The sequence below is a fragment of the Blennius ocellaris genome (assembly GCF_963422515.1).
Source record: "Blennius ocellaris genome assembly, chromosome: 12".
Lineage (NCBI taxonomy): Eukaryota > Metazoa > Chordata > Actinopteri > Blenniiformes > Blenniidae > Blennius > Blennius ocellaris.
This window is the reverse complement of record NC_137661.1, coordinates 6,034,804-6,061,043: the sequence shown is the minus strand read 5'-3', so window position 1 is coordinate 6,061,043 and position 26,240 is coordinate 6,034,804. Positions and strand designations below refer to the sequence as shown.

The 26,240-nt window shown below is 42.6% G+C and overlaps 1 protein-coding gene across 4 annotated transcripts in view; it reads right to left on the bottom strand.

Moving 5' to 3' along the window:
• Positions 1-305: 305 nt before the first annotated feature.
• The window catches only part of ephb3b (eph receptor B3b), a gene marked incomplete at its 5' end in the record, with an annotated part of 58,708 nt that continues 32,773 nt past the window's right edge, over positions 306-26,240 (bottom strand). The window contains 14 exons of one of the 4 annotated variants that reach the window (XM_080505918.1): positions 306-2,185; positions 5,814-5,969; positions 9,174-9,373; positions 10,153-10,302; positions 11,209-11,424; positions 11,911-12,158; positions 14,136-14,354; positions 14,553-14,605; positions 16,249-16,357; positions 16,899-17,061; positions 17,632-17,756; positions 20,441-20,776; positions 21,697-21,852; positions 25,199-25,871. In XM_080505918.1, coding sequence (XP_080362044.1) covers positions 2,077-2,185; positions 5,814-5,969; positions 9,174-9,373; positions 10,153-10,302; positions 11,209-11,424; positions 11,911-12,158; positions 14,136-14,354; positions 14,553-14,605; positions 16,249-16,357; positions 16,899-17,061; positions 17,632-17,756; positions 20,441-20,776; positions 21,697-21,852; positions 25,199-25,871 — 2,913 coding nt within the window. In that variant the 3' untranslated portion in view covers positions 306-2,076. Of the gene's footprint in view, positions 2,186-5,813; positions 5,970-9,173; positions 9,374-10,152; positions 10,303-11,208; positions 11,425-11,910; positions 12,159-14,135; positions 14,355-14,552; positions 14,606-16,248; positions 16,358-16,898; positions 17,062-17,619; positions 17,757-20,440; positions 20,777-21,696; positions 21,853-25,198; positions 25,872-26,240 lie in introns of all 4 variants that reach the window. The other 3 variants (XM_080505915.1, XM_080505916.1, XM_080505917.1) reach the window with 3 other exon arrangements.

Genomic DNA, 26,240 nt, shown 5'->3' with positions numbered 1-26,240 from the left:
TTAAGAACAGATCTGTGCGTCATACTTGCTGTTTGTATGAAATTCTGAATAGATATGGGGAAAGTCTAATGTCTGGTTGGGGCGGTGGACACACAACTTCAACATACTCACTCTAAGTTAACACTCAGACAACGATGTATGTAGGATAAAGGGACACATTTTTTTGTTATACTATGATTTAAATAAGGGTGTTCATCGCTTTCACTCAACCTCCAGCCTTTCAGTCTTCTTTCTTGTCATCCATTGCCACCTGGTAAATTCACGCCGAATCAAACATTTCACAACAACACTGCATTTTTGTCAAAACACAATTTTTCTTTTGTTATCTCATTTTTGTTACAAAACATGTACAGGCTGTTTAGAACAACAACAAAAATACAATATCCAATTTATATGTACTTTTTTTTTTTTAATAATCATCAATTCATTAGGTGAATCCTCATGGAGTTTCTCTTCCTTCTGATTGTTCCAGTCCACTGCACCAATTGGCCTGAAGTCCTTCTGGGTATTCGTAGGGGAGGGGTGTGGTGGGAAGGAGGGGTTTGAGTGTGAGGTACAAATAAATACATAGAGCAGAATGTCAAGAAATTAAAAGAAGGACTTTGATTATTTCTAAATCCAGATAAGAGTAATTAAAAATAAGGTGTCCATCGTGACTTGTGTCTGTGTGTGTGTGTGTGTGTGTGTGTGTGTGTGTGTGTGTGTGTGTGTGTGTGTGTGTGTGTGTGTGTGTGTGTGTGTGTGTGTGTGTGTGTGTGTGTGTGTGTGTCCAAAGTCCTATCAGGGATTCATTAAAAAAGAATGTTTAACAGTTGTCCACATAATATAGCATAATTGTTTCAGATATATTTGCTCCTTATCACAATTCAGTTCATGCGTTAATTCTCCACGGTGGCAAATAGCGGAAGCTGTATTGTACAGTATAATTGTGTGCAACTTGACTCACCCACACAACCAGGCACACAAAATCACACATGCACACGCATACATACCTGCACACAAAAATACAAAAATGCACACAAAAGGCCAAGTTTTCTTCCCATATTGTTGCCCAGTCCTCATCTACCCCTCCCGTCCTCCAATCACGTGAAGCGTCCAGTAGGAAGGAGGAGGGGGTACTTCAGTTTGACCGGCCAATTGAATCCACAATTTCTCCAACAGGTGTAACAAAGCCAAAAAAAAAAAAAGAATGAAAAAAACAAAAACAAACAAAAAAAAAAATATTTGTGTGGACAAACAAAAATAAAAATATTTGTATGTGTACAGACACAATTGATGAACAGGGGTTCCCAAGCTGTGAAACTATCCTGAGTCACTTCAAGTCAGAATGAAGAGTCTGGATATCTACTGAGGATCCAGCAGCCAAAACAAGTGTCCACAACTGGGGCTGGCTTCCTTAGTCCTCTTTGACCTTGTGTCATCCTCTTGACCTTTGAACGCAGCCCATTATATGTCCTTCTTCAACCACATTAACCTTTTCTAGTGAGTGCCCTTTTAAATGACACACCTTCAATATGAAGATGGAGAACAACACACGTGCACAATAATACTACTTCTGTCAGGGGAGACGTCGCTCCTCTCTCTTGTGGTCTGATACACATCTGAATTTTTTGATGTGTGTGAAACTTTTAAGTTCTCCTAGTTTGTGTATCCAGCAGAGCTGGCCTAAGGGGTCAAGGAGAAGGGCTCTTGAACGGGCATCAGAGAGTGACGACTCAGTTACAGGACTAAGGCCAACTTTACTCAAAAACACTCGTGCATGCAGACATCAACTCACTCCAGAGCTGGTGAGGCACGCATGGGAAATAACTCTCCTCTTTCTTTCAAAACACACATTGTTTTTGAGGTGGGGTGAGAAACATGACACATTTAAAAAAAAGGCAGGAAGAGGAAATGTAAGTGGTAATGAAATAAAGAAAAAAAAAATATTCAGAGGCACTGCAAGCCAGTTTCATACTGTTCGATCAGCAGAGATGGGTCAGGCAGCAAGGGTTTTCCAGTGGCCCTCTCTAGCAGTTTCTCCCCCTTTTCCTGTCTGGCTGTCCTTCAACTGCATCGGTTTGTATATCCTGCTGCTCACACCTGGACAGGAAGTGTTTGGTTCATCTGTAGTCTCATGTCCTGAATGCTACCCAGAATCTTCTTTTGGTGACCAGCCAATGTTACCCCTATCCGCAGCAAGTCCCTGTGTAGTGAGAAGAAAACGGAAAAAGGTGAGAACAGATGGCAAAGTTGTAAAATCAAATAATTAAAACATAAATGTAGACAAGCATCACACATTCAAAGCAGAAGTTTAAATTTCCCTTTCCATCACAGGTGAGCACACACTACCAGGTGGGTGGGAACTGGAACAAAGGCATCACCATGGCAATAACCCATAAAATAATCCCCTGAGAGCAAGTCAACAAAATATTCTGTTAAAGCCAGTGTAATTTTTAATGCAACGTACTGCTGTTACCCAGCAGGTGGGTAAGAGGACTTGGAGTCAAAAAGCCATAACGGTAGTTAATGATTGAACAGCAAACTGAGCTACTGTTTACAGCTGGAAAATCTCACAGGGAAGCAACAGTTTTCCCCATTCTTGGAGTGTTGGGGGAGGGCGGAGGGGGGGTGCATTGGTAAATCCATTTTAGGTTATCCTCTACTGGATAAAATCGGTTTCCCAGTAGTGTACAAACACGAACAAGCACAGACACAAATACACACACACACACTCACGCAGAGTTTCACAGTATATTCTGTCAAGTCTTAGGTCTCCATGGGTTGTTTACCCACTGTGTTGTCATTTTGCTTTTCATCCTCATGGTTCCTTGTATTCCTTGACATTTTGTCATGCCTCGAACCTTGTCTGTATTCATGTGCTTTACTGTTTTTTCCGAGTCCAGTTATTGCAAGTCTGGTTCTATGTAGTTTCTGTCTGATTTATCAATTGTGCTTAAATCTGTGACTTGGTCTTCTCCACCTGTCCAACTTTTAATTGCTCAGCTGGTAACAGCACCTGCCTGACTACACCGCAGACAAAATTACCAAAACTCTGTCTTCTACTTGTGCCTTTGGGTTCTTGACCTGTGTTCTTCACAGAATTTCCTGGTCTTGTTGAATACATTTCCAAGGATGCTTGGGATTACTGCACTAGTCCCCACTTGTCCACCCAAGTCCAAATCAGGCAAATCCCCAGGCTTTCAGCCTGGTTTGGCATAGTTTGCTCATGTCAAGGGGGATTGATGGAGGTGTATCTTTGCAGGGGTCCAGCAAAACTGACTGTGCCACCCCACATTTTCTGTCCAGGAGTATCGATACTACTGAGCCCAGGCTCAGGACAATTAAATTCCCCAGTATGTACCGATAAAAGCTCCAGGCCTCCGACACCACTCCACATCTCATCTCTGGTAAGTTTTTTCCATGTTCCCAAGCAGGCTTGAAGCTGCAATAGACTTAAACCATACCATCGACACCATTTCTCACCATTGTTCAGGGGAGATTACGTCCCTCAGCTCTGTAATGTGGTCTGGGAGTACCAATATTTGCCAGCTTTGTGTTCCCAACTCTGAGGGAGTCCTGGGGACCTGTCTTTGTCTGTTCTTGAACCCGCTCTGAGGGGATCCATAAAGACACAGTGTGCTATATTCATTATTGTGTGTTTTTTTAAAATTTCTATTCTTCTATTGTGTAAAAGTTGCACTTTCGGTACAGAACATGTACTTAAAGCATTTCACTGCACATTATACTATTTATAATGCTTGACTTGACTTGACTTGACATTACTTTCTGTGCTCCGCAGAAGTCCAGAAGAACTTGCCTCTGTTTTATCTGGTGCCTGTCTCTGGGGGGGGGGGGGGGGGGGGGGTTCAAGAGACCCCACCTATGTCTGCTCCCATGCTAGCCTCATAGAGGGGTCCAAGTGGACCCACTTTATATGAACGTCTTTGAATGGGTCGATCAATTTCTGTGCCCATGTCAAAGGGGCCCAAAGGATTTGCCTCAGAGGGAATCCAAGAAGACCCGCCTTAAGCTGTTCCTGTGAATTCCACTGACTGATCTATGCAGACCATCCTCCATCTGTTCCCTTGCCCATTTTTGAGAAGGACCAGTAGGACCCTTGTCCATACCGTGCCCATCTTTCGGTGGGTTTAGGTGGACCCATCTCTGCCTGTTCCTGTGCCCATTCCATGCTTGTCTTTCAAAGGGTCCAGGAGGACCCTCATCCATCTGTTCCCATGCCAGTCTCAGAGGAGATCCAGGAGGATCCACCTTGATCTGTTCCCATGCGTTTTTGTGAGTGGTCTATAAAGACCCTCCTTCATCTGCTCTCTTGCCCATCACTGAGAGAGTTCAGTAGGACCCTTGTCCATTTGATACTGTGCCCTTCTCTTGGTGGGTCCAGGAGGACCCACCTCTGTCTCCTCCTATGGCCACCTCAGGGGGTCCACGAGGGCCCTCATCCATCTGTTTCCATGCCAGCCTCAGAGAGGGTACAGGGAGACCCACCTTGATCGGTCCCTGTGCCCATCTTTGAGAGGGTCCAGCATTGTCAGTGGTCTGTTTGCCATTTCATGCATGTTGCATGTAAATTAGTATGTGTTCATGTGCTCCTGGTTTCTCAAGTCTAGTCATTTCAAGTCTGGTCCTATGTAGGTCAGGTCAGGAATAAAACTGTAGTAAAATTCGAAAATGCACGCACACATACACATACACTTACACGCAGGACACCCATCTTCCCTGAAACATGCTGAAGCATCCTAACGAACCTTTCATGAAAAAAAGCATTTTTTAAATATAATTTTCAATTGCCGTCAGCACAGCAACTGAGAAATAAATGATAATAAATGGCGACAATTAGTAGGAATTACTGGCCATTAAGGGCAACAGAGAGGCCCAGTACACCACATCAGTCAATCTACCCAAATTGAAACAAATCACCTCAACCTCTATTACCTGTTTTGCAGATAATGAAGATGATTTATTCATCATAACATTCATAATTCAGTAATTTGATTGTTGGTAGCCTCCAATCTGTAGGACTCCCATTAAATCCTGCATTTAAATACGACCAAAGCTCTACTATTAGCAAGAAATTGCATATAAGTAGCTTTAGTGCTGTGAAAAATTGTGCATCGTTTTTTTCTTTTTTATTCCCTTTTGAGCTGGTAGGAGTGGGGTATTAAATCAGGAAATTCAAGGGATTTCCATCTAATGAGGTAAGAGTCATAGTCTATATTACTGAAGGTCCTGTAAATGTATTTTATTTGGCCTATTATGTATTGAATTATGAGGAAAGCAGAACTGTTTATTCTTATTTTCTATGTGAATATTCCAACGAACTTTCAATAAATGTCATTACCATCAATTTGGACATTTTAAATATTGACAAGGAACATTTTTTTAAAGGGTTGTCTGTAGTACTACAAGTCATATCTTTCTGTATTTCCTATACACGTTTGCCAGCACACACCAAGTGTTTTCACTGGGATAAATATCAAAATATCAAATGTCTTCTGAACTTTCGTTTTGCATCTGTTTTTCATTTGAACTTTGAATCGACTTCTCCACATATAATAATGATAATGTCCCATTGGTGAGCTGCTACACTATAGTGGTCCAAGGAGCTGTTCGAGGCCAAGGGCCTTGCTCAGGGATTGAACCTGCAAAATCTCAACCCCAGGCTCGCCTCTCTTGCTACTAGCCCACCACTAGGCCACCACTGCCCACTCATGTTGAATTTAGTCTTGAGAAATTGTTATTCCCTCAAGGTCATATTTTGACTATTAAGCTCAGAGAAGTCAATCACATCCGGCCTGATTAGCTCCACTCACTCTGCTGTCATCTGGGCCACCAGGTCAAAAGAAGCAAATCCAGCGTTGACGAAGTTGTCACGGTAGCGGCTCATCTTGATGGCATCCAGCCAGTCCCCCACAGTGGTGAAAGTGGTATAGTCTGGCACACAGCGGTCAAGCAAGGGCTGGGATACCCTACATTGGGAAGTGGGGGGAAGAGATACAGAGAGAGAGAGGGTTAAGGTCGTCAATCTATTGCCTCTACTGGCCAACCTCACCCCAAAACGCACCCCGCTGAGCGCCACCTCTCCATTTCTCTGCGTCTCTTTCCTCCCCATCTCCCCTTTTCTCCTCCACATGTAAGGAGCTGTGTACAGGTGGCAAGGGTACGTGCATGGTAATAAGTTGAGTTTGGACACTTTTAGGACTGTGGAGAGACTGGCTGGAGGCTTAAAGGGTGGATATTGGCACTACAGCTGGTGAGGCGGCATAATATGAAGTAGATATCAAGCTAAATCTTAAAAATGACCCCATATATTCAAATTTCATGCCAACTGACCAAAACAATTTTGTTGAGCGGAAATAATCACAAATACAAGTGTTAGAGCCATAAACTGTGCATAGAAGGTGCAGAACATACATCGTCTGCAGATTAACAATAATCCATCTTTGGATGATGTACTTTCATGGAAGTATTTTGTTGCTATTTATATTGTCATCTATCGTGTTGCCTTGAGATGTCAGTGTTTGTTTTAGAAATAAAAAGACAGGGAAAACAATTCAATTGTATTTGTGTTTTTATTTTTGTTGCACTTTTCAACCACCAACGAATGTGTTTTAAATGTAATCCAAGATTGGATTCCTTGTGGTATTTGTGACATTATCATATCAAATAAAACTTGGGCTGTTTGTATGAACAAGGTTCTCACAAACAGGCGATAAGTAATGTGCATTTTTGCACCAGGTTTTTGCAAGTACAGTACAGTCACACAGGGGTGGCTTTAGATGTTTGGGCACACGGACTGGATCTTGATCTACAAAATCGGATGACGAGACCAAAAGGGACTCATGCAAGTCAATCCCACAGAAAATGAAAGACTTTTTTTTTTTTTCTTTCAAAAATGCGAGCAATATCAATGGAATGTAAACACAGATGTCCCTCACATATGTCTGTGGTGGGACATCACAAGTGACTCATGGTACTGTGGAGTGTGGAAAATATGACTCACATATCTGCATGCGTATTTGTTGTTTCTAATGCGATTTTGTTTTTTTTTTAATCCATGCTGTCTGTTTTTGAAAAACCATCCGGGTGTATTTTGCACACCTGTTGACAGCTCAAGAACACTTTAAAAAAAAATTCTTGTGTTGATCAATGCAACAGATAGTGAGGCCACCTTGGGAGTTTTAATAAAACTGTGCAACTACTCAAAGTGAAGTAGAGCGGATGAACAAGAGGAGGTGGCGGTGGAGAGGATGACGGGGAGGTGCGGGGTAGAAGGTAAAGGAGAAGAAACAGATGAGGGAGCAAGCTAAGAGAAAGAACACCACTGTCTCCCCTCCTCTCTGCTCTGTTGAACCCTGTCATCCTTTTTGATGGCATTAGATTCATTAACAATTAAAAGAGGAATGGAGATAGAAAGCGGGAGCGAAGGGAAAAGGCATGAAGGGGGAGTTAATAACAGTGATACAGAGGCTCCATTGAGTGGTGTAGATGGAGTGATTTTTAATAAGGCCTGTACTTCAGAACCTAAGGCCTCGGGCTGTTTTTAACACCAAGCTCTGGCTTCTCTTAATGGAGCATTGTTGGTGCTACTTCTTTAAAGTTGGCCTCAATGTTGGCCTTCAAGTAGAAACAGTAGGAAAAACTGGATCAGACTTTAGGCAGATTTTAAGATTTTAAGATTTTTAACTGGAGAGAAAACTAGTCAGCTGCAGGTTTTTTCAGTTTCTGTGAGGTGCCGCATTATTTTGAACACTGGTTGTGGTTAATTTCTAACGTGAGACTATCCATTTACATAAGAGTTTAATATGGAAGTAGTCGACCATCCATAAAGTTATTTTTCTCCATGCATGTTATGTTGACTATATAACCTTTATAAGCCAAAGACAGACAGTGTTAGCTAACCTCCAGCCACCCTTCAGTACCGACCAGGATGGCTGCATCATTTCTCACTCCTCCGTTGTTAGGTTTGTCGGCAGGAGGCCACCTCTCCGCTGGCCCGTTTAAAATCTCGTTAGTGGCTAATTAAAAGGCGCTCCCATCTCTTTTTTTGCATCGCCTTAATCGAGCTAATTAACCGCAAGCCTAATCTTCTAAGAATGTCAGTCTGGTGGCCAACCGAGACCCTTGTTTCCCCCATGAGCCAACCCAAGACTGTTTGCAGCCCTCCCTCAGGACAGAAAGACCCTGATGGAGGAATAGGTAGGTCACCCCCCCCCCATTTTATGCTCCAACTCGATTCACCTTCTCGCTTCCAAATTCTTTCAAAGAAACAGCTTGCTAAGAAAGATAGTTCAGCTAAATGTAGATGATATTGATTGAACTTACACTTGGTGGAGAAGTGGCATCGGCGGCTGTATTGAGCGATGGTGATTCGGATTTGCATAATGGATCAACTTTAGAACTAAAAATTTGTATGAGCCAAAATGTGAACATTATAGCAGTTAAGAGATTGCCGAAACTTAATCAGAGTGGCTCAAATAGATTGTATCAACTATTTGTACTATTTGTCCACTGGTACTGACTCCCTCTTGTCTGGCTCAGGCAGTTCAGTAAAGACCTGAGTGACATTGTTCAATAAACTGATCATGCGTAACAACAGTGGTGTAGCGGTTGGCGCACTTGCTTCAAGGCAAAACCTTTGCCAGATTGTGCTATGGGAGCCTATCTGTGAGTTCATGTTTTTTTTTTGTTTTTTTTCCAGGTACTCTTTTTACTCCCAGTCTAAAAATATGCTTTTGAGATTCTAAATTCTGACTCTGAATTGCCCACATATATATATATTTTTTTTATTTGTCTGTACATTTCTGCCTTTCTAATTGCAATGTGACGGACTGGTAGGGTGTAACCTGCCTTTTCCCAGAGTCAGATGGGATCATTTCAGTATCCCGCAACCCTGAGCTGGATAAAGGTTTTGAAGATGGGTGTATATTATATTAAAACAGCCATCAGATCCTCATGAACACAGGACTTCAGAACACCAACATTTTCAGAGAATAATGGTCACACCAATTCATATGTGCAGTACAACAGCAGGGAGACTCTTGCTAAGAAGAAGCATTATGGTGTAATTACAAGTTTCACAAAACATACAAGAGCATATACCTTAAGTGATCACTGCTATTTCATACGGATTCTGTATTTCATTGCACATACTGAAAAATAAGTTAACTTACCCAGTGGACTGTGTGCTGTTGGTGACCACCTTGAGGCTGGCGGCGTTGCGAATGAGCTTATCCAGCGTGGCTACAATCTGGGTGAATTTAGGTCGAAGATTTCTCTCTTTCACCCAGCAGTCCAGCATAAGCTGGTGGAGAGCTGTGGGGCAGTCCATGGGCGGAGGAAGTCGATAGTCCTGCTCCACAGCATTTATCACCTAAGAAATTGGAACATAAATCACAATGACTTCTAATCACAAAGTGTTGAATATAGAGACAGGGAAGTGGATGCAAGGATAGGTTCATGACAGCATAGAAATAAATATCAGTGTGGGAATACAAAAGAAAACATGTCAACATGAATGCAAGACATTTGCATATTAAATATAATGGCATGTGTATCATATATACTGTGCAAAAGTTTAAGGCTGGTATAGAGCAAAAAGAACTGTGACAGTTTGGTCAAAAATGAAAAGTTTATTTTCATCTCTCAATACTAATTGCAGAGTGTATTAACAAGACTGATATCTGTGTTTGGTGTGGCCATCTCTGCCTTCAAAGCAGCAGGATTTCTCTCGCATCAAGGTTTCAGTAGGAAGCACTGAGGTTGTCTGAAAGCATCTTTTGAGAAATGAGCAGGAGTCTTCTGTGTATTAGTCTGGTTCAACTCCTTCAATGTCTTCGTGTAAACCCTGAATCAGTGGGGACCATACCATCACTTCCTGGACCGTTTGTTATTCAAGCAGAAAGTTCTTCTAAAAAAAAATATATATCTTTGGAGTTGTTTCCCCACTGCTGCAGAAAACATTTAGTGCGAAACGCGAGCCTTCTTGCTGGTGTTCCATGATGGATAAGAAGCATTATATTATACCCGCCTCAAGCTTAACCACTGTACATGCATATGTTTGTGTTTGCATGTGTATACATGCATTGCTTCATTAAAAAAAAAAATTTCCATCACAAAGGGCTTAAGTCTTTCTATTTTTTTCAAGCTTACGTCTTGATTGCTCATGTCCCAGTACGGTCGCTCTCCATACGACATTACTTCCCACATGACAATCCCGTAGCTCCACACATCACTGGCTGAGGTGAACTTCCTGTAAGCAATTGCCTCAGGAGCCGTCCAGCGGATGGGAATCTTCCCTCCCTGTGGATATGCGAATGAGTAGGTGAGCATGAAATACTGGAGGGATGGAGCACAAACAGTCACACACATACAAGAAGGAAAGAGAGGGTGAGAAAAAAAAACATCTAAGGGAAACACTGATGCACAACACATGGGTACATGCTGTACAACATAAACACCACATACACAGAGGGTTAATCAATCACACATATACAGGGAAATGATATGTACAAAAATATGAGAAGCTATAATAATATTTCATAAAATAACAACTGTATTCAGTAATATTGTTATAGCTGTTGTTTGGACTGCTTTAGAAAAAATGAAATGAGAAAGCCGAACTGTAAATGAGATGATTGGTATCCCATACCAGCTGTGTCTCTCCAAACAAAATATCACACAATTTGACACCATCACTTCCTGTCACGGAGAGTGTTATTTCTCACTCTTAGTGACATTGCTTTGGGTGTTTTTCCCTATTTTGCTTTTGCCTCACTAAACAAGACATACATGATGGAAGCAACGACTAACGACCTCCTTTTCTGCTCAGAAAAAAAATGTCAAAATGTACACAAACAACCACTCTCCATCTTTTGAAAGGAACATAATTGAAAATTTAACAAATCCTTTCAGAATTGAGCCGAGATGTCTTTGATTGCATTGAATCTTATGAAAACAGGCATGCTTGGTCTTGATTTTTAATACACTTGCCTAAGTGAGATGGGCCAGAACAAAAAAACAAAAAAAAAACAAAGTCTTTCTGAGCCAGATTGATCCTGTTGGAATTATGCCTTTAATCCACATGAAAAGGAGCTAAGATAAGTGAGACACATGGAGGGTAATATGTTGCTTGGGGTATCTCTCAATGTTGATTTGAGACATGAACACACAAACAAATAGACACATGTAATGTACACTTTGACTCACCAGTGAGCTGGTGTAGGTGGGGTCTGTGGGGTCGTCTTCGAGGAAACGAGACAGGCCAAAGTCAGACACCTTGCACACCAGATTACTGTTAACCAAGATGTTACGTGCAGCCAAGTCCCTGTGCACATAGTTCATATCTGAGAGGTACTTCATGCCTGCTGCGATACCACGCAGCATCCCAACGAGCTGGATCACTGTGAACTGCCCGTCATTGAGCTAGCAAAAGAAGAGAGAGGGTGACAAAAATAAATTAGATCAGAGATCAACGTTGCATGTTGACATGAAAATATGCATATCTCTTATGTCTTTCAAATTTCAGTGTCCCCTACTTTCTTTGCAAGTTCTCTTACCTGCATCTTTTGTCTCCCTTGATATGACACTGTGATGTCCCTTTCTTTTCTATTCTCCTGGTTCTACACTACCTCCAGCTCTGTATCTTTTATTACTCTTTTTTTGCTGACAGACAATGTGTGATGTGACTTTGTGCCAAAGATTCAAACGAGATTACACTCTTTGTAAATGTCACCAACTCCTTGAATGCAGAATTTGTCAGATATCCACTCTGGCCTCTACTGCTGAGCTTAAGGTTTTTGTCTGATTGTGCTGCATTGCTGTTAATACCCCAGATACATGTTTGTAAGGTATACCTTACAAAAACATATAACCACCGTACGTAATGTTTTTGCTTGTCAAATAGCTTACCCGCAAAAAAGAGTCCAATGCCCCATTCTCCATGAACTCAGTCACAATCATGACTGGTCGACTCTTGGTGACCACACCTTCGAGACGGATAATGTTGGGGTGGTCAAACTGGCCCATGATGGAAGCTTCAGACAGGAAGTCTCGTCTTTGGCGGTCAGTGTAGCCCACCTTCAGAGTCTTGATAGCTACAATGATTTCCCGGCGCCCAGGCAGCTTGAGCCGTCCACGACACACCTCCCCAAACTCTCCTGTGAGAGCCCAGGTAAGACAGACAGAAACAGCAAGAGAGACAGAAAAAGAGAGAGAGAGCAAGAGAGATTTATAGAGAGAGAGAGAGCAAGAGAGAGAGACAGACAGACAGAGAGAGAGAGAGAGAGAGAGAGAGACAGACAGACAGACAGAGAGAGAGAGAGAGAGGGGGAGGGGAGAGAGGCATGATGGAAGAGTGGAGGAGAGTGGGGGGAGAAAGGGAAGAGGGGACAGTTAACTGGTTAGAACCAAGGAGCCAGGGAAGGGTAGCAGGACGGGTGAGACGGGGGCAACTGCAAGGGAAGCCAGGACTCTAGGCCAGTCTCAAAGGATGATAGTGAAAGGCGGGAGACATACAGTGGCTTTGTATTGTTAAACTATGGATTAAAAGAGACAATAAAGTGAGTGAGAGGCATGGTGGTAGATTGTGAAAAGTTGTAAAACTGAGAAAATAACACTGAAAAATGGGTAAAATAGGGTCATGTGAGGGGGGCAGAGGAGGAAGGGGTAAAGGATCAGGGGTGCTAAGCTTCAGATGGACAAGAGAAGCGGCCGCAGGAGGAGGACATTGGTGGAGAGAGGAGCTTGGGGGTTCTTGGGGTCATGGACGCTTTATGTTTAGAGCCTACACGAAGCGTGTGCAAGAGTAATTAGGCAATGAGGCAGGTATATGTCAACATAGGTGCAATGGTGACAAGGTGAGGGAGGTTGGGGTAAAGGGGTAAAGGGGCAGAGGGATGGATCGAGGAAGGGGTAGGGGAAATGGAGGGGACAGGGAAGACAGGGGTTGAGGGTTTGTCACTTTAAAGGTCAATGCTGGGAAGCGACGGGTTTCAAGTAGTAGCTTCAGCAGTAGAAGAGTTGTCGTAGTAGTAGCAGTAGTAATGGTAGTAGCAGCAGCAGTAGTACGGGTTTCCCATCTCTGCCTTCACAACGTCTTCCATTTCATTCAGACACAATTGCTAAAACAACTGAAGCTTATAAGCAAATATATTACTTTCAAGTATAGCACATACATAAAATATGTCATTGGCTTCAAACAATATATCAGACATGTTTTTAAAAACAGGAACACAACACAACCACATATGAGGTGTGGGGGCCAGGGAGGGGTCAAATACAATAACCTAGCCGATGCTCTCTTTTTAATTTAAGAGATTCTCACAAAATTAAAAAGTTGGCATGGATAGAGAATACTAATCCTGGACAAGAAGCAATTTAATATCTCATTATGCATTCAGGTAGAAAGACCTTTAAATATGGAAGCAGTTGACAACTATAGTCCTTAGGAACTACATTTTCAATCAGAAACAATTGAAGACAGTCATAATTCTTGTCATAATCTTTTAGCATTTGTACTTGAGCTGCAATAACAGTTGATTGGCCAAATGAACATCTTTGCACCGTGCTAGAAATACATCAAATGGGTGTAACTGCTGGATATAAAACAGAATAAAAGCAGAGTGTCAACAAGTAGGCAAAAACATCCATATCTAATGGATGAATAAATTGAATCTGTAAAAGCACATGCTCTGCCAGAAATGTCTGTGTATTCTCATTTGCCCAGGTCGGAGGCATCTCTAAACAATCGATCAGCTGGACTTGGTCATATATCTTGAAAAAGGTTTTTGCCACTTATCGAAGTGGCTTCATCATTGCTCTTTTTCCAGGATTAGACTCTTATTCTTTACTCCTTGTCTTTTTGTGGGGGTGAGGAGGTGGGGTGGGCGTGTGAGTAAATGATCGCCTCACAACATCAAAGGATTTACAACTACTCTAAAAGCACATGGCTTGATAAATGTCAAGAGGCAAGGTAAATGAGGCAGGCTAACTAAAAGGGGGTGCAGCTTGAAATACTTTAAACACAGGAAAGTGCTAGAGACATCTAAAGACTAAGAAAGGTGTTCCGAGGACGAGTGCGGTAAGGGAAGGAGCACAAAAAAAAAAAGGGCTAGCGATGAATTGAGTGAAAGTACCGCTTGGTGTGAAGTCCTCTAATGGTATGGCCTGGAGGTGACTAGCAGCCTTCCCCCTGTAGCTCAGGAGCTTTGGTGGGTTACCTGCGCCAATGACCTCCTCGATCTTCACGCAGGACACATCTATTTCCTTTGCAAACTCGCGCACAGCCTCGTTAGGGTCCTCATAGGTGAAAGGGTCAATGTAGACCTTCATTCCTGGCGTTACTATTGGGGATTCTGTAGCAGAAAAAAAATTGAAGCCCTTTTTAATCAAGCATACAAAAAAAAACAATTTTAATAGTGCTTTAAAGCTGAAGCATTTAGGCCACAAGGTTTATTCTTTAGTAAACTCAGCCATTTCTATGTTGAAGATCTATATGGAAATACTGCTGTTGAAATGGTGAGTAAAAAATCAATCTTAGCAAAGAGACTTACTGTACTGCTGCAGTTTCTCTGTGTACTCCGATTCTGAACCATTTCTCTGTTTTCTGTTGAGAGAGTTGAAAAAACTAACTCAATCACATGGACACCAGACAGCAAAGTGCAAATACAGGAAAAAAACAAACCCAAACTGACCAAGAGATAAATGATAGGTTGTCCTCTGAGATGTATTCACAGTGTGATTTGTCTTGGGAAAGATATTTACTTCTTTTTGCACCGCAAGCAAGGAATGCCCTGACCGGGATTGTATCAGTGTCTCGTGATGAAATGATTCATACATGGAGACAGTCATGCATGTCTGAACAATAGGATATCGTACCATTGTCTGAATCATCAAGTGAAAACCATTCACTCTCACAAGCCACCAAAATGAGCAGCTGAGGCGAAAGCAGACCCAAAGAGCAAAGTCAGCTGTCTTGCCTTCCTTGCCCCGTAGACATAACACTGTTCATTTTAATTCCGCTCGAATCTTATTTTCTCCTCATGGAATCTCACACTCTTGCTGGCATTCTCGCGTTTCCCCTTAATTAATTTATCTACTGTCTCTTTCTCCTTTGTGCTCCACTCGCAGTGTCTGCACCATCCTGAGCATTTCCCTCTGCACTGTAGTGGGGGTGGGGTGGGGACACAGACAGGGGGCTGGGTTGTTGAAATTACATGTTAATGTGCTTCCTTTGTTGTTGAACCAATAACCAGGGCAAAAAAACCCGATGGTGCATCTGATTTCAAATTCAAATTTTATTCTGGTAAATGCGTCGCTGTGTTTAGTGTTATTACTATTTTCTCTCTCTCGTTTTTTTTTTCCTTCTTCTTCATTGGTCGTCAGAGAAGTGGCTTAACCAAGACCCCGAGAAAGACACAATGTAGCAGTGTGAAAATAGAAGAGAGTGAAAGAGGCAGGAGGGAGAATAAGAGGAGAGGGGGGGGATCCAGGGAGATTATTATTCAGTCTAGTGTGACCGATGCCCACGCTTGTCAGGCACTGCCTGAACTGGCTTGTGGAGGGAACCCGGTGGGCGCCAGTCAGCAGTGGGTGCCAACCTTTCACACGCATTCGCTCACTCACACTCAGACGCGTGTGCACACACACACACGCACGCACACACACACACAGACTGCATTTGCTGCCTGACAAATGAGTGGTACAAAGATGAATGACTGTGGTTAGACCCAGCTGATCAGACTGTCAGACTTTTAAAAAACGTATGAGCAACGGCTTGTATCTTCCTAGTCAATTGAGCTCGGTAGACGGGGGCACATCTGGGTTCTTTGTGGTCAGGCAACCACACAGTTGATTGTGAGTGCTGGGCCATGAGGGCAGGCCTATCAGGCCGAACAGCTGCTCCGCCATGCTGTGTCCAGTGCACAAAGTAGCATTTTGGCCAAAGCTGTTGACAATTCACAGATTCAGCGGGCTAATCTGGCGTTCAGTGGCCTCACAGGTGGCACGGCAGTCCACCGAGACTATCCTAGGGTGGTTTGTAGGATATTTAAACAAAGTTGACATTTGAAGCTATCGCAGTTTCTAAAACTTCATAAAGAAATGATGACATGATTTAGTGGGTGATGCCTGTGTAAAGTCTTTATTTATGATAATTTTTTAAGCACTTTAATGTGCTATCCTTAAATATAATATTCTTCAATGTAAATCCTGCTGCTAATCTTTTATGTTTAGGTGTTATATTCTCACCTGAGGCAGACAATGGCAATGACCACAACTGCAATTATGAAGACCAGGGTAGCTGTGGCCGATCCAACGATGAGGGGCAGCTGCTCCTGCCATGACTTGGGAGGGTCAGCTTTTGGGAGTCAAAACAAGAAATGTGGTTATGTAAAGAGCTTGGTGCAGACCGACACCCACACTACAGCTGCAACTCAATTTCAACCAAAAAACTGTCATGTCATATCTGTCATAAGTAAAAGTACTTAAAAAATCATCAACTCTTTAGTAAATATTTATTATGATGCTTCTAATGTATTACTAAGTGGAAAGAATTACAATCTCATACAGAAATACTTTTGGACTTAAAAGTCAAATTGGACTTTTGTTTGGCTTTCCAGTTTGTGATAAGGTGAAGCTAGTTAAATAAGTGATGCCGATATTGTAACTGTTGAGTAGTCAGTGGTAGATTTTTATTAGATCAGAAGTTGCTTTTTCTCCGTATTATTTAATGAATTTTGGCATTAAAAAATAGACATATTGTTCCCTTAATCTGTAAGTATTTGATCCTCTGTCATGCTCATACACTTATGCACATCATTATTAGAGAGGTACAGCTGATAAGACACCACTATCCCAATATATCCCTTGATGATAAAGTACATATGGAAGTGACGTACTTTGCAGGTTGGTGCTGAAATCAGCTGGGGTGCTGTAACGGCCATAACCGGCCACTGTTCGGGCACGGACTTGAACCACGTAGGGGGTGCCCGCCTTTAGACCTTCAATGCGAGCATTGCTCCGTTGCGCTGTCATTGTGTGAGCAATCGCCTCACCCTGATCCTGCACAGACATAAAAAAACAAAGAAACAATATGCTTAAACCCTGTATGCAATTGTGGTTTACTTGAACCTTTTTCTGAATTTGGGTTACCAATTTAAGTAGACTGGCTTATAAAGAAAAACCCACAGGAATATTAAAGGATAGAAAGATGGACAGAAACGTATTGTAACTGCAGTAATAATCTGACGGTACTGTAGTTCTCTTCAAAAGAAAAATTCTAAAACTTTCAGGACGTTTAGAAAATGCTGACTATTTCATAGGCGTAGAAAGGATATAAGATAAAAGCAAGGAAAAGCGGCGTTTAGAAAAGGTTAAAGCACTGTACAAACATGGGTAAAGACTGAGACGAGACGAAGAAAAAACAAGTGAAGAGGTAGAGGGATGGAAAAAGGTGAATAAGTAGATAAGGGCGATCACATGAGGGTGAAAATGGTGGCTTGCCTCACAGATGCCATGTGTTTATCAGTAGAGGCATTGTTTTCACATTTGCAGAGACTCAGATGAAACGGAGAGCACAGTAGTCAATGAAATTGGATTGAATTAGAGGCGTTCACTTACATTGCTGCTTACCTTCTCATGGTACTTAATCTCATAATCCAGAATGATTCCGTTGGGTTTGTCAGGCGGCAGCCAGGACAGACTCATGGTGCTTGCCGTGGCCGCCATTAGGTGAACGGTTGGCACTGCTGATGGAGCTACATCGGGGAAAACAAACGAAGGGAACCATGTTTTATTTATTGTTTTTCTGTATGATGCCTTTTGAAGTTCTATGGCCTTTGTGTTTCCACAGAACACCAAATACAAAAAGCCCTAAGCTGTGAGCTTTGTGAGAAGCTTTGGCCAGTAGTTAGTATGCAGAACCATTCCCCACTAATGCCAAATTCTCCCTTCCAGAGCCCTCGGGGGAAAAAGAGAGGATGTCTAATTCTTCTGTGACAAGGGAGTCAGACAACAAAACTGATGTATAAAATCTCCGGTTTACTCTGTCATACCCTGCTGTATGCAAGGTGAAGGAGCAAGCACAAATATATGGATAGAAACTTTACATGCATGTATTAAAGGCAGTTTTATCTCCAATTTTGGAATCATTATATGTATTATGTGTTGCCTATGTCTATGGACACACAATCACTTTAGAAAACACACCAGCACTCCACCCACCTGAGCTTTCCATGGTTTCACATGTGCCTATTAACGGCCAAGCACTGCCAAGTCTGCCTCCCTGTATGTCTTTACTATTTTCTCGGTTCAGGCTTCTGTCCCTCTGACTTAGCCTCTCCCTTCAGACTACAGATTTTGTTTCATAGCTTCCACAATTAACCTCCTGTGCCATATTTCCTTCATAAATGAAGCTCCTCCCTATTTCCTTTCCTCACACAGTGGTCCCACACTCAACTGTGGGACAGTGCTGGCCCAGAGGGCAGAGACGAAAGACTTCGGATTGGAAGTTTGCAGGTTTGAATCCCACAGCTGACAGGTCACCACTGTGGCTCCCTGAGCAACCTTCATCACCATCATCTCCACAGAGAATCCTGATGTGGCTGCCGACCACATCCTAGACACAGGATGGGTGGTAAATAAAAAAATCTGGTAAAAGGAAATTCCCCAAGGGAATTAATACATGTTTTCTTTTATTATTCATTTTCTCTTAAAACCTTGTACTTTTTATACTGTTCTTGCTACTATTTTCACAACAATCAATATATGTGCAACTTTTATTTCAGGATGAGATTAAATATATGAAGCTGGTTGGAAGACGTGGTGTCAAAACCAGTCAAATATGTCGATACAGGTTTATAGATCTGACCAGTAAGAAAACGTCACTGACACCCTGCATTTTCAGTTCAAAATGTTTGTTCGGCCCAGTGTAATTCAGGGTTTCTTGCGATATACTATAATCATTCAGCACAAAGTCTGAGCCATGAATTCTGAGGGAACGTTTCTTCCTTCCTCCACATCCCAACTCTTCCTGCTTTCATTAAAATCTCTCCTATACCGAGATTTCAGTTCTTTGATCCCCTCCCCTCACATTTCCTTTCTCCCCCTGCTGCTTGTGAGTGTGACCAGACAACCTTCTGTTTTTCTCTCTTTCTTTCATGCCCAAACCTCCTCTTCCGTGTGTCTCTCCCTCCCCTGACAGCCCCATCCATTCCATCTCTCTGTGTCTCTCTTTCTCTCTGAGAAGACAATACTTCCTATGCAGATCCCCCAGCTTCGCTATCCGAGGGATTAGGGGCCCCCCTCTGGGAGGAGCCCTAGCAGTAACCATGGAGGTGGCCCCTGGGGCTTATCGCCACAGCAGTATTTATTTTGCTTCTTAAAAAGGTGTGTGCCCATGCAGGAATGGTTTTTGGGACTACACGAATGGATAATCTGATCACACTGGATGCTCTCTTGCCCCATCCTTTGCCTTCACTGCTCTTTCTCTGCACTCAGCTGACCCTCAGAAACCCTGAGTGGACAGTGGTGTCCGTGTCGGCCCAGTGCCAGACCCCCTCATAAAACAATGAGGCCTTAACATAAGGCTCTGTGAGGTCTTTGGTCCGTAGGGCCTCAAAGAGAGGGCATTCCTTAAGCAACTGCTCATGCCCCCCCCCCCACCTCCCCCCAACACTCCCCCAAAAGGTTTAGAGGTGAGGAGGAGAAGGCCAGGGGAGAAGAAAGAGATGACAGGGGAGGAGAAAGGGATAATCCTTGGTGTTGTCTAAGCCAGGCGAAAGAGCAAATTTAACATAGCGACTAAACATTTCTAAAGCATAACTTAAAAGCCCTGTGAGATCCTGTGTAGACTAAGCTAAAACGTGCTGAAACCATCTGAAATCTTTCAGGGAACGTGCAATGTAAAATCATTATTGAATTTTCATATTGTTAACAAAATCCAATAAAACTGGACATCCAACATTTTTTGCTACTACTGAGTGTCAACATATAAAGTACCCAGGTTTAATGTCTACATAAAATTTAAAAAAAATAATAATTTCATTGCAACACCGATTGCTACACTGGCCTAGTTACCACTGTTGCTCTGAGCTACAAGAGCAGTGGGTTGGAACCAGTGGGCAGACATAGGAAGGTTCAACACTTTGAATACACACAGCCTCGCTATTGCTATTTGCAGCAGTGTTAGTACAGAGCATGATGTGGGCGTGTGAATAAGGCCCCTTTTCTGAGCTCATTCAGTAGAATGTCTTCCAACTCAATCCTTGTTCAAAGCAAAATATGTACCACACTCCTACATGCATACAAGAAATTGATCTTTGCTTCTTAGGCTTGAACACATTCTCTGACATTGTGATGTTTCTTTTCCAGCTTTTGAAAAGTCACCATTGCCTACAAGATCAATTCTGATCTTTGACAGGAAGACTACAGTGGTACCTACCAGCCTGATTTGTGGTGATGTTCACGGCAGAGAACTGAGGTGTGTAGGGGCTCTTGTTGGAAACGCCGTTGACTGCCTGGATTTCAAAGCTGTACTGCGTGTGGGCCTGTAGGTTACGGACTGCTACGCGGCGTTGGGTCAGGCCCAGGTGACGTGGGGAGATGTCGACATTGTCGTCGCATCGCGAGCACATTCCCCTCTCAGGAAGGCACTTCTTGCAGATGACATTGTAGAAGATGTCGTCCCGACCACCCAGGTCACGTGGCTCACTCCATTCCAGCACGAGCGAGGTTTCATTCACACTGGAGATGACACTGCGTGGGGCTGATGGGACAGCTGCAGAAGTTAAGTGTGGATGAGATGAGGAAAATAGGTTTGGAATACGAATGGATTTAATCTCCACACGCAGTAGGTGTGAAGAAATTTGTCTTGTTGGCAGTAGAGAGAGACATTCTGACAAAAGACTATGATTCAAATTGGAAAACACAGTTTACATATCATTATTCACAAATACATTCATTATTCTTTGGCTGCTATCGAATTCATGACCCAACAATTTCCACTGTGTTGGGGTCTCACTACATTTCTCATGCATTAACTGTAACATTTTATTCTTCCACATAAGAAAAGACTGTTCCAGCAGTTCTTTGGGACAAAAAGACGAAAGGAGTTGAAATTCATATTGCATGCTTATTTTGACTGTGTCGGTGGGTGTGTGTAAAGTGCTAGGGGGAATGAACAAGACAAACTATTGGCAGAGTGTCGGCAATTCTTATCCAATTACCGGCGCCTTATCTCTCACTGCACTGGGGGAGGATCACCCCCCAACCCCCCATCCCAGGAACAGAAAAAATAAGTCTACTTCCTTCTGCACTATTGCATGAATCGTTCTTATATACAGCATGTATGCATTTTCTCTGTTAACACGGATGTTTTTTTGTTTGTTTATTTTAAATCTTTTTCTCCTTGTTTTTAACAGAGCAATCGTATTGCGAACACACAGACTTCAAAGAATGTATGCAAGGGGGAAGGATGATGAAGTTTCGCATGAAGTTGGAAAAATCAGGCTTCATGAAAACATGCCACCACTGGGACACTTGGAAGAGGCAAGTTCTGAAGGACATTTTGCTTTTTGCGCTCCATTTCAGGTCGAGAAACATCAGAGCAGATGAGACATATGAAGCTGCTGCGTAGTATCATAATGACTTCATGACAAGTTGATATTATGCAGCCAGTTTAAAGATGTCTTCACTTACTTGTGCAGGACGAGTCAGGGGAGTCTGTGTCTGAGCGGTAATAACCGTTTCGACATGAGCAAACACTGGCTGCTCCTGAACTGGCACGGCTGTTGGCCGGGCAGGGCACGCAGAAGCTGTCCCCTTGTTTAGATTTGAAGGTGCCAGGGCTGCAAGCTGGCGGCCAAGAAAAAAAAAAAAAGAGAGAGTTAGAGAGAGAGGGGGAAGGAAAAAAGCGTGAATAACAACTTAAACTGTTGACACTGAATTTGGCAGAATTTGATGTTACAATTTAATTTAAAAAAAATTATCATTTGCTACCTGTCTCGTACATATTTAGTATGCATGCAGTAACAGCAGGACGTGTAAACCTTAATTACACATTTTTTGTTGAAAGGCCTACATTTGAAACCCTATCCAAGTTGTATGGTAAAAATGAACTGATACAGTTTAATGTCTGCCTATGCTTATGTCTTCATGTGTCTCATTTGTTTTTGTGTTCTAAATTGCATGTTTTTATTGCATGCGATGAGTGAATTTTCAACAAATTGTTGAAGAAAAAAAGAGAGGGGCTTCTGAGCAGCATGTATCCATGCTCGCAGGAGGACACTGTCAACACAAATTACATACTCAACCCCTTATAACCGAAACACAGGCTGCTGTTGACTGAATTCTGAGTTATATGAAAAACATACACACCGGGATTCGGAAAGCACACACACACCACATGCCAATGTGTAAACACTCTGACAATGACTGAGCAATGAAACAGCGTGCCGAGCCACATGAATGCATTGAGTGTCTTTCCTTCATAAGTATGCATGCACTATCTTTACCTCAAAGTCGCTATGAACCGGAATGCAACACCAGAAGAGTTTTACCTGAACTCGCCTTTGATGACACGAAGCCTGGATAATCTGATAAAAACAGTGCTTGCTTTTGAAAACTCTGCCTCTCCATTTATAGCTGTTGTTTGGAGGTTTGGGACTTGGGTTATAAGTAACAGACAAGCATGGAAACACTGACAGCAGCATTGAGCTCCAGAATACTTTGGCACGCTATGTACCTTATATAAACTGTCTTGTTAAAAGATAAATGAGTGCTGCTGCCTTAATAAAAAGAAAAGAAGCAGGGGAAAAAAACAAGAGCAGGTAAGACAAGGGAAGTTTATATGGGCCAGTTTATGAGCTGACCCACCAGTATGTTAGCTTGTCAGTGTCAAGGACGCACTGCAATGTTTGTTCCTCGAATTATTAATTATCAATACAGCCCCTTTGTTCCGATGAAATGCTCCTGGTTGAAAAGAGCCACGACTGGAGGCTGAATCTGCAGCACACCATTTACTGCCTCTGCTGTTTTCCCTGTCTTTGAAAGTTCAATATTAGCACACCAGCAGTTCACCGTGTACATTAGCACTGAGTGTATTTGTTCTTCCATCATTAATCAGAGCCATCCACTGCACAGGCTAATAAGAAGAACTTTGTGATAAACAGACAGGAAATGACCTCCAGATTTATCAGGTGCGACAAAGGTATCAGAATCCATGCAAGTTAACTTAAGGTCGTCCAATCGGCTTTGTACAGATTAACCCACAAAGGATAAAACATTAACTTTTGTCCAATAACTTATGTGAAGATATTGAGAGAAAATTCATTTTGGAGGATTTTTGTTTTTTCAAAAATGCTTGAAAGTGTGATCAATCACTTCCACAGAATGATTTGGGCGTCCACTTCCATTTGTTTTTAAAATTTCGCCTTAAAGGAACTATGAGAGACTGAAAGAAAGAGAAACAATAGGAGAGAAAAGAAAAGGGACATTGAAGAGGTATAAACAGCCATGCTAACCCCCCCAGACACACACACACGCACGCACGCACGCACGCACGCACGCACGCACGCACGCACGCACGCACGCACGCACGCACGCACGCACGCACGCACACACACACACACACACACACACACACACACACACACACACACCCTTTAGAAGTTAAATTTAATGGAATCTGAAATTGTGAAATGCGAGGCATGAAGGAATACTGAGAGTGAAAAATGCACAACAAATGAAAGAAAAGCAAAAAAATAATAAATAAATGCTCATCGATTAATATTAATGCTGACACACTACTGTAACTCTAGTGGCTCATTAATGAGAGAAACGGCCTTCAGATTAGGAAAGAGTTGGATAAGTGAAGACGAGAAGTGAGAAAGAAACCGCTGGAGGATGCGCTGCTTGTTGGAGTGGGAACAGAAAAGCTGAGAGGTGTCACAATGAAAGGATGAGAAGAGAGCGTGGAAGAAAAGAGTGGGAATGGAGAGAAAAGACAACATTACTTGAGAAGAGGGAGTGTGAGAAAATAGGAAGAGAGGGAGATTCATCCCATGTGGTTTCCACTGATTAGAGAACATTTTATCAGGATCCATTCACCAGGGCTTTAACCTTGAGCTGGCAGGAACAAACAAATAACTCTTTGAACACCAGGCTTCTCCTTTCTCAAACATACTACACACATTTGTATTCAGTATTCAGAGTTTTCCAAAAACTTGCCAAGGTAAAATATCCACCAGGCCTCATCATAAGTATGGATATTAAAGAAAATGTTTCTCCAATCCACATATTTATCCACAGCCAGTGAGGGTGACACACAAAACTGAAGATGGAACAGACACCTTGCGATCAGCCCTGTTGATCAATAACCCTGCCAGCTCTTTCTCTCTGACGCTGCTCTTTCCATTTGACCTCCACACTCTGGGCCTAATTTTACACCCCCATTCCCCTCAGCAAACACACACATATGCCATTTATCCTTCACTCCTCTCCTGCTGTCACCTACACTCCATTTCAGTCGAGACCTTGCTGTTGAAACTCACCTTTCTCCCAACCTCTGTGAACTTGCCATGTTTTCCATCAGACCTGGGTCCATTCGCCTCCCTGCCTTTATAAATAGACAGCCTAACCTGTATTTCCATTTATTTACGAACCAGCTGCAGGGCAAAATGAAGGTCGGTGTAGTGAACAGCCACCATCTGACAGTGTCATTTCGAGCGCACTATTCTACCTTGTAATCACTGGATTAATGTGTCAAAGAAAACGAGATGAAAAAATGGCCCACAGAAAATGCGAAAGCAGGAATGTCTAGCAATCAAAACTATAACCTGTAGCTGAAACAATTTAGATTCAATCTTTCCAACAATCATTACATGTCCATGGCAATCATTTGTCTGGAGGAAACGCCCTTCAGAAAGTCTTTGACCCCTTATTACTTACTCATTATGATTCACACTGCATATGACTTTCAAATACTAGGTGCCTGATATGCAAATGAGTGTTTTCTCTTCCATGATAATGGGACATTTTATTGATCGTCATAAGGAAATCCCCTCCTAGACAATAATTAGCTTCTAGGTACGCATACAATAAAGCTTGAGCCTTGTACATCTACAATCCTAATCAACCATCACAAAGCAAGAGTAATGAAATCTTGGACTGGTGTAAAAATATCTGCAGTGAAAATATTCACCTTGGCATTGGGTGTCCTTCATGGCGGGTTCAAACCCAGCTGAGCAGGTGCAGGCTCCAACAGGAACCATCCATTCTCCATCTCCATTGCAGTACAGCTTCAGCGGCACTGACACCTCCAAGGCATTAGGGACACAAGTTCCTGGAGCAATGACCAACGACGTAGCCTCAGCCCCAGTGGCTGTTTCTGGAAATACTGCAAAGTTGGCGATTGTGGTGGAGCACTTCTTGTAAAACACTCTCACTGAGATGAGTGACATACAAGCTCCAAGGTCCTGGAAGGCCAAGTAGAAGCCGGCTTTGGACAGTGGCCCGAAACTTCGGACTTTTGTGTTCACCTGTCCAGACTCAAGCATCGAGAAGCTCGCATCTGGGGCAATGGTGTCCACCTTCACGTAAGGGTTCTCCATCCAGAAAGGGCTGGTAGCTGTGGCTGAGTCCGAATCAGATTCATAGTAGAAAAGGTTGAAGGTCTCTTTGCAGGAACCCGGTATATTGGGAATGCTGTTGCAGTCGCGTACTGTGAATTTCATCTCCACATAAACCCGCAGCACATCTTTCCGTGGGATGAAGTCACTGCGTAGCCAGTTATTCTGGTTGACCTCACGTACATTGCAGACTTGGTATGTCCGAATGGGGTTCATGGCATCATCATAGCCACTCACTTCCTCCCACTGAAAAGAAAGAAGGTGAGGAACGTTAACAAATCAGAGGTTGTACATGTATGTTGATATATTTGCAAGGTACTCATGTAAGTTCACACATAAATATTTTGATTTGTGCAATAAACATTCAACCAATCCCCCAATGTACAATCTACCTGCATAACCTCCATAATTGTACTCAATCAGTTATATTAACTAACATGACATATGCAGAAAGGACGAAAAACAAAAGGGCAGAGGTTGTGACCGAAACATGAAAAAAAAAAAAAAAAAAAAATCAAAGCCATCAGAAGATTTTCACTCGTGGTATGTTCCCTCCTCTTGCTTTCCTCATGATGACGCGTTCATCTCTGATCAGTGTAGCGAAAAGCCGGGGAC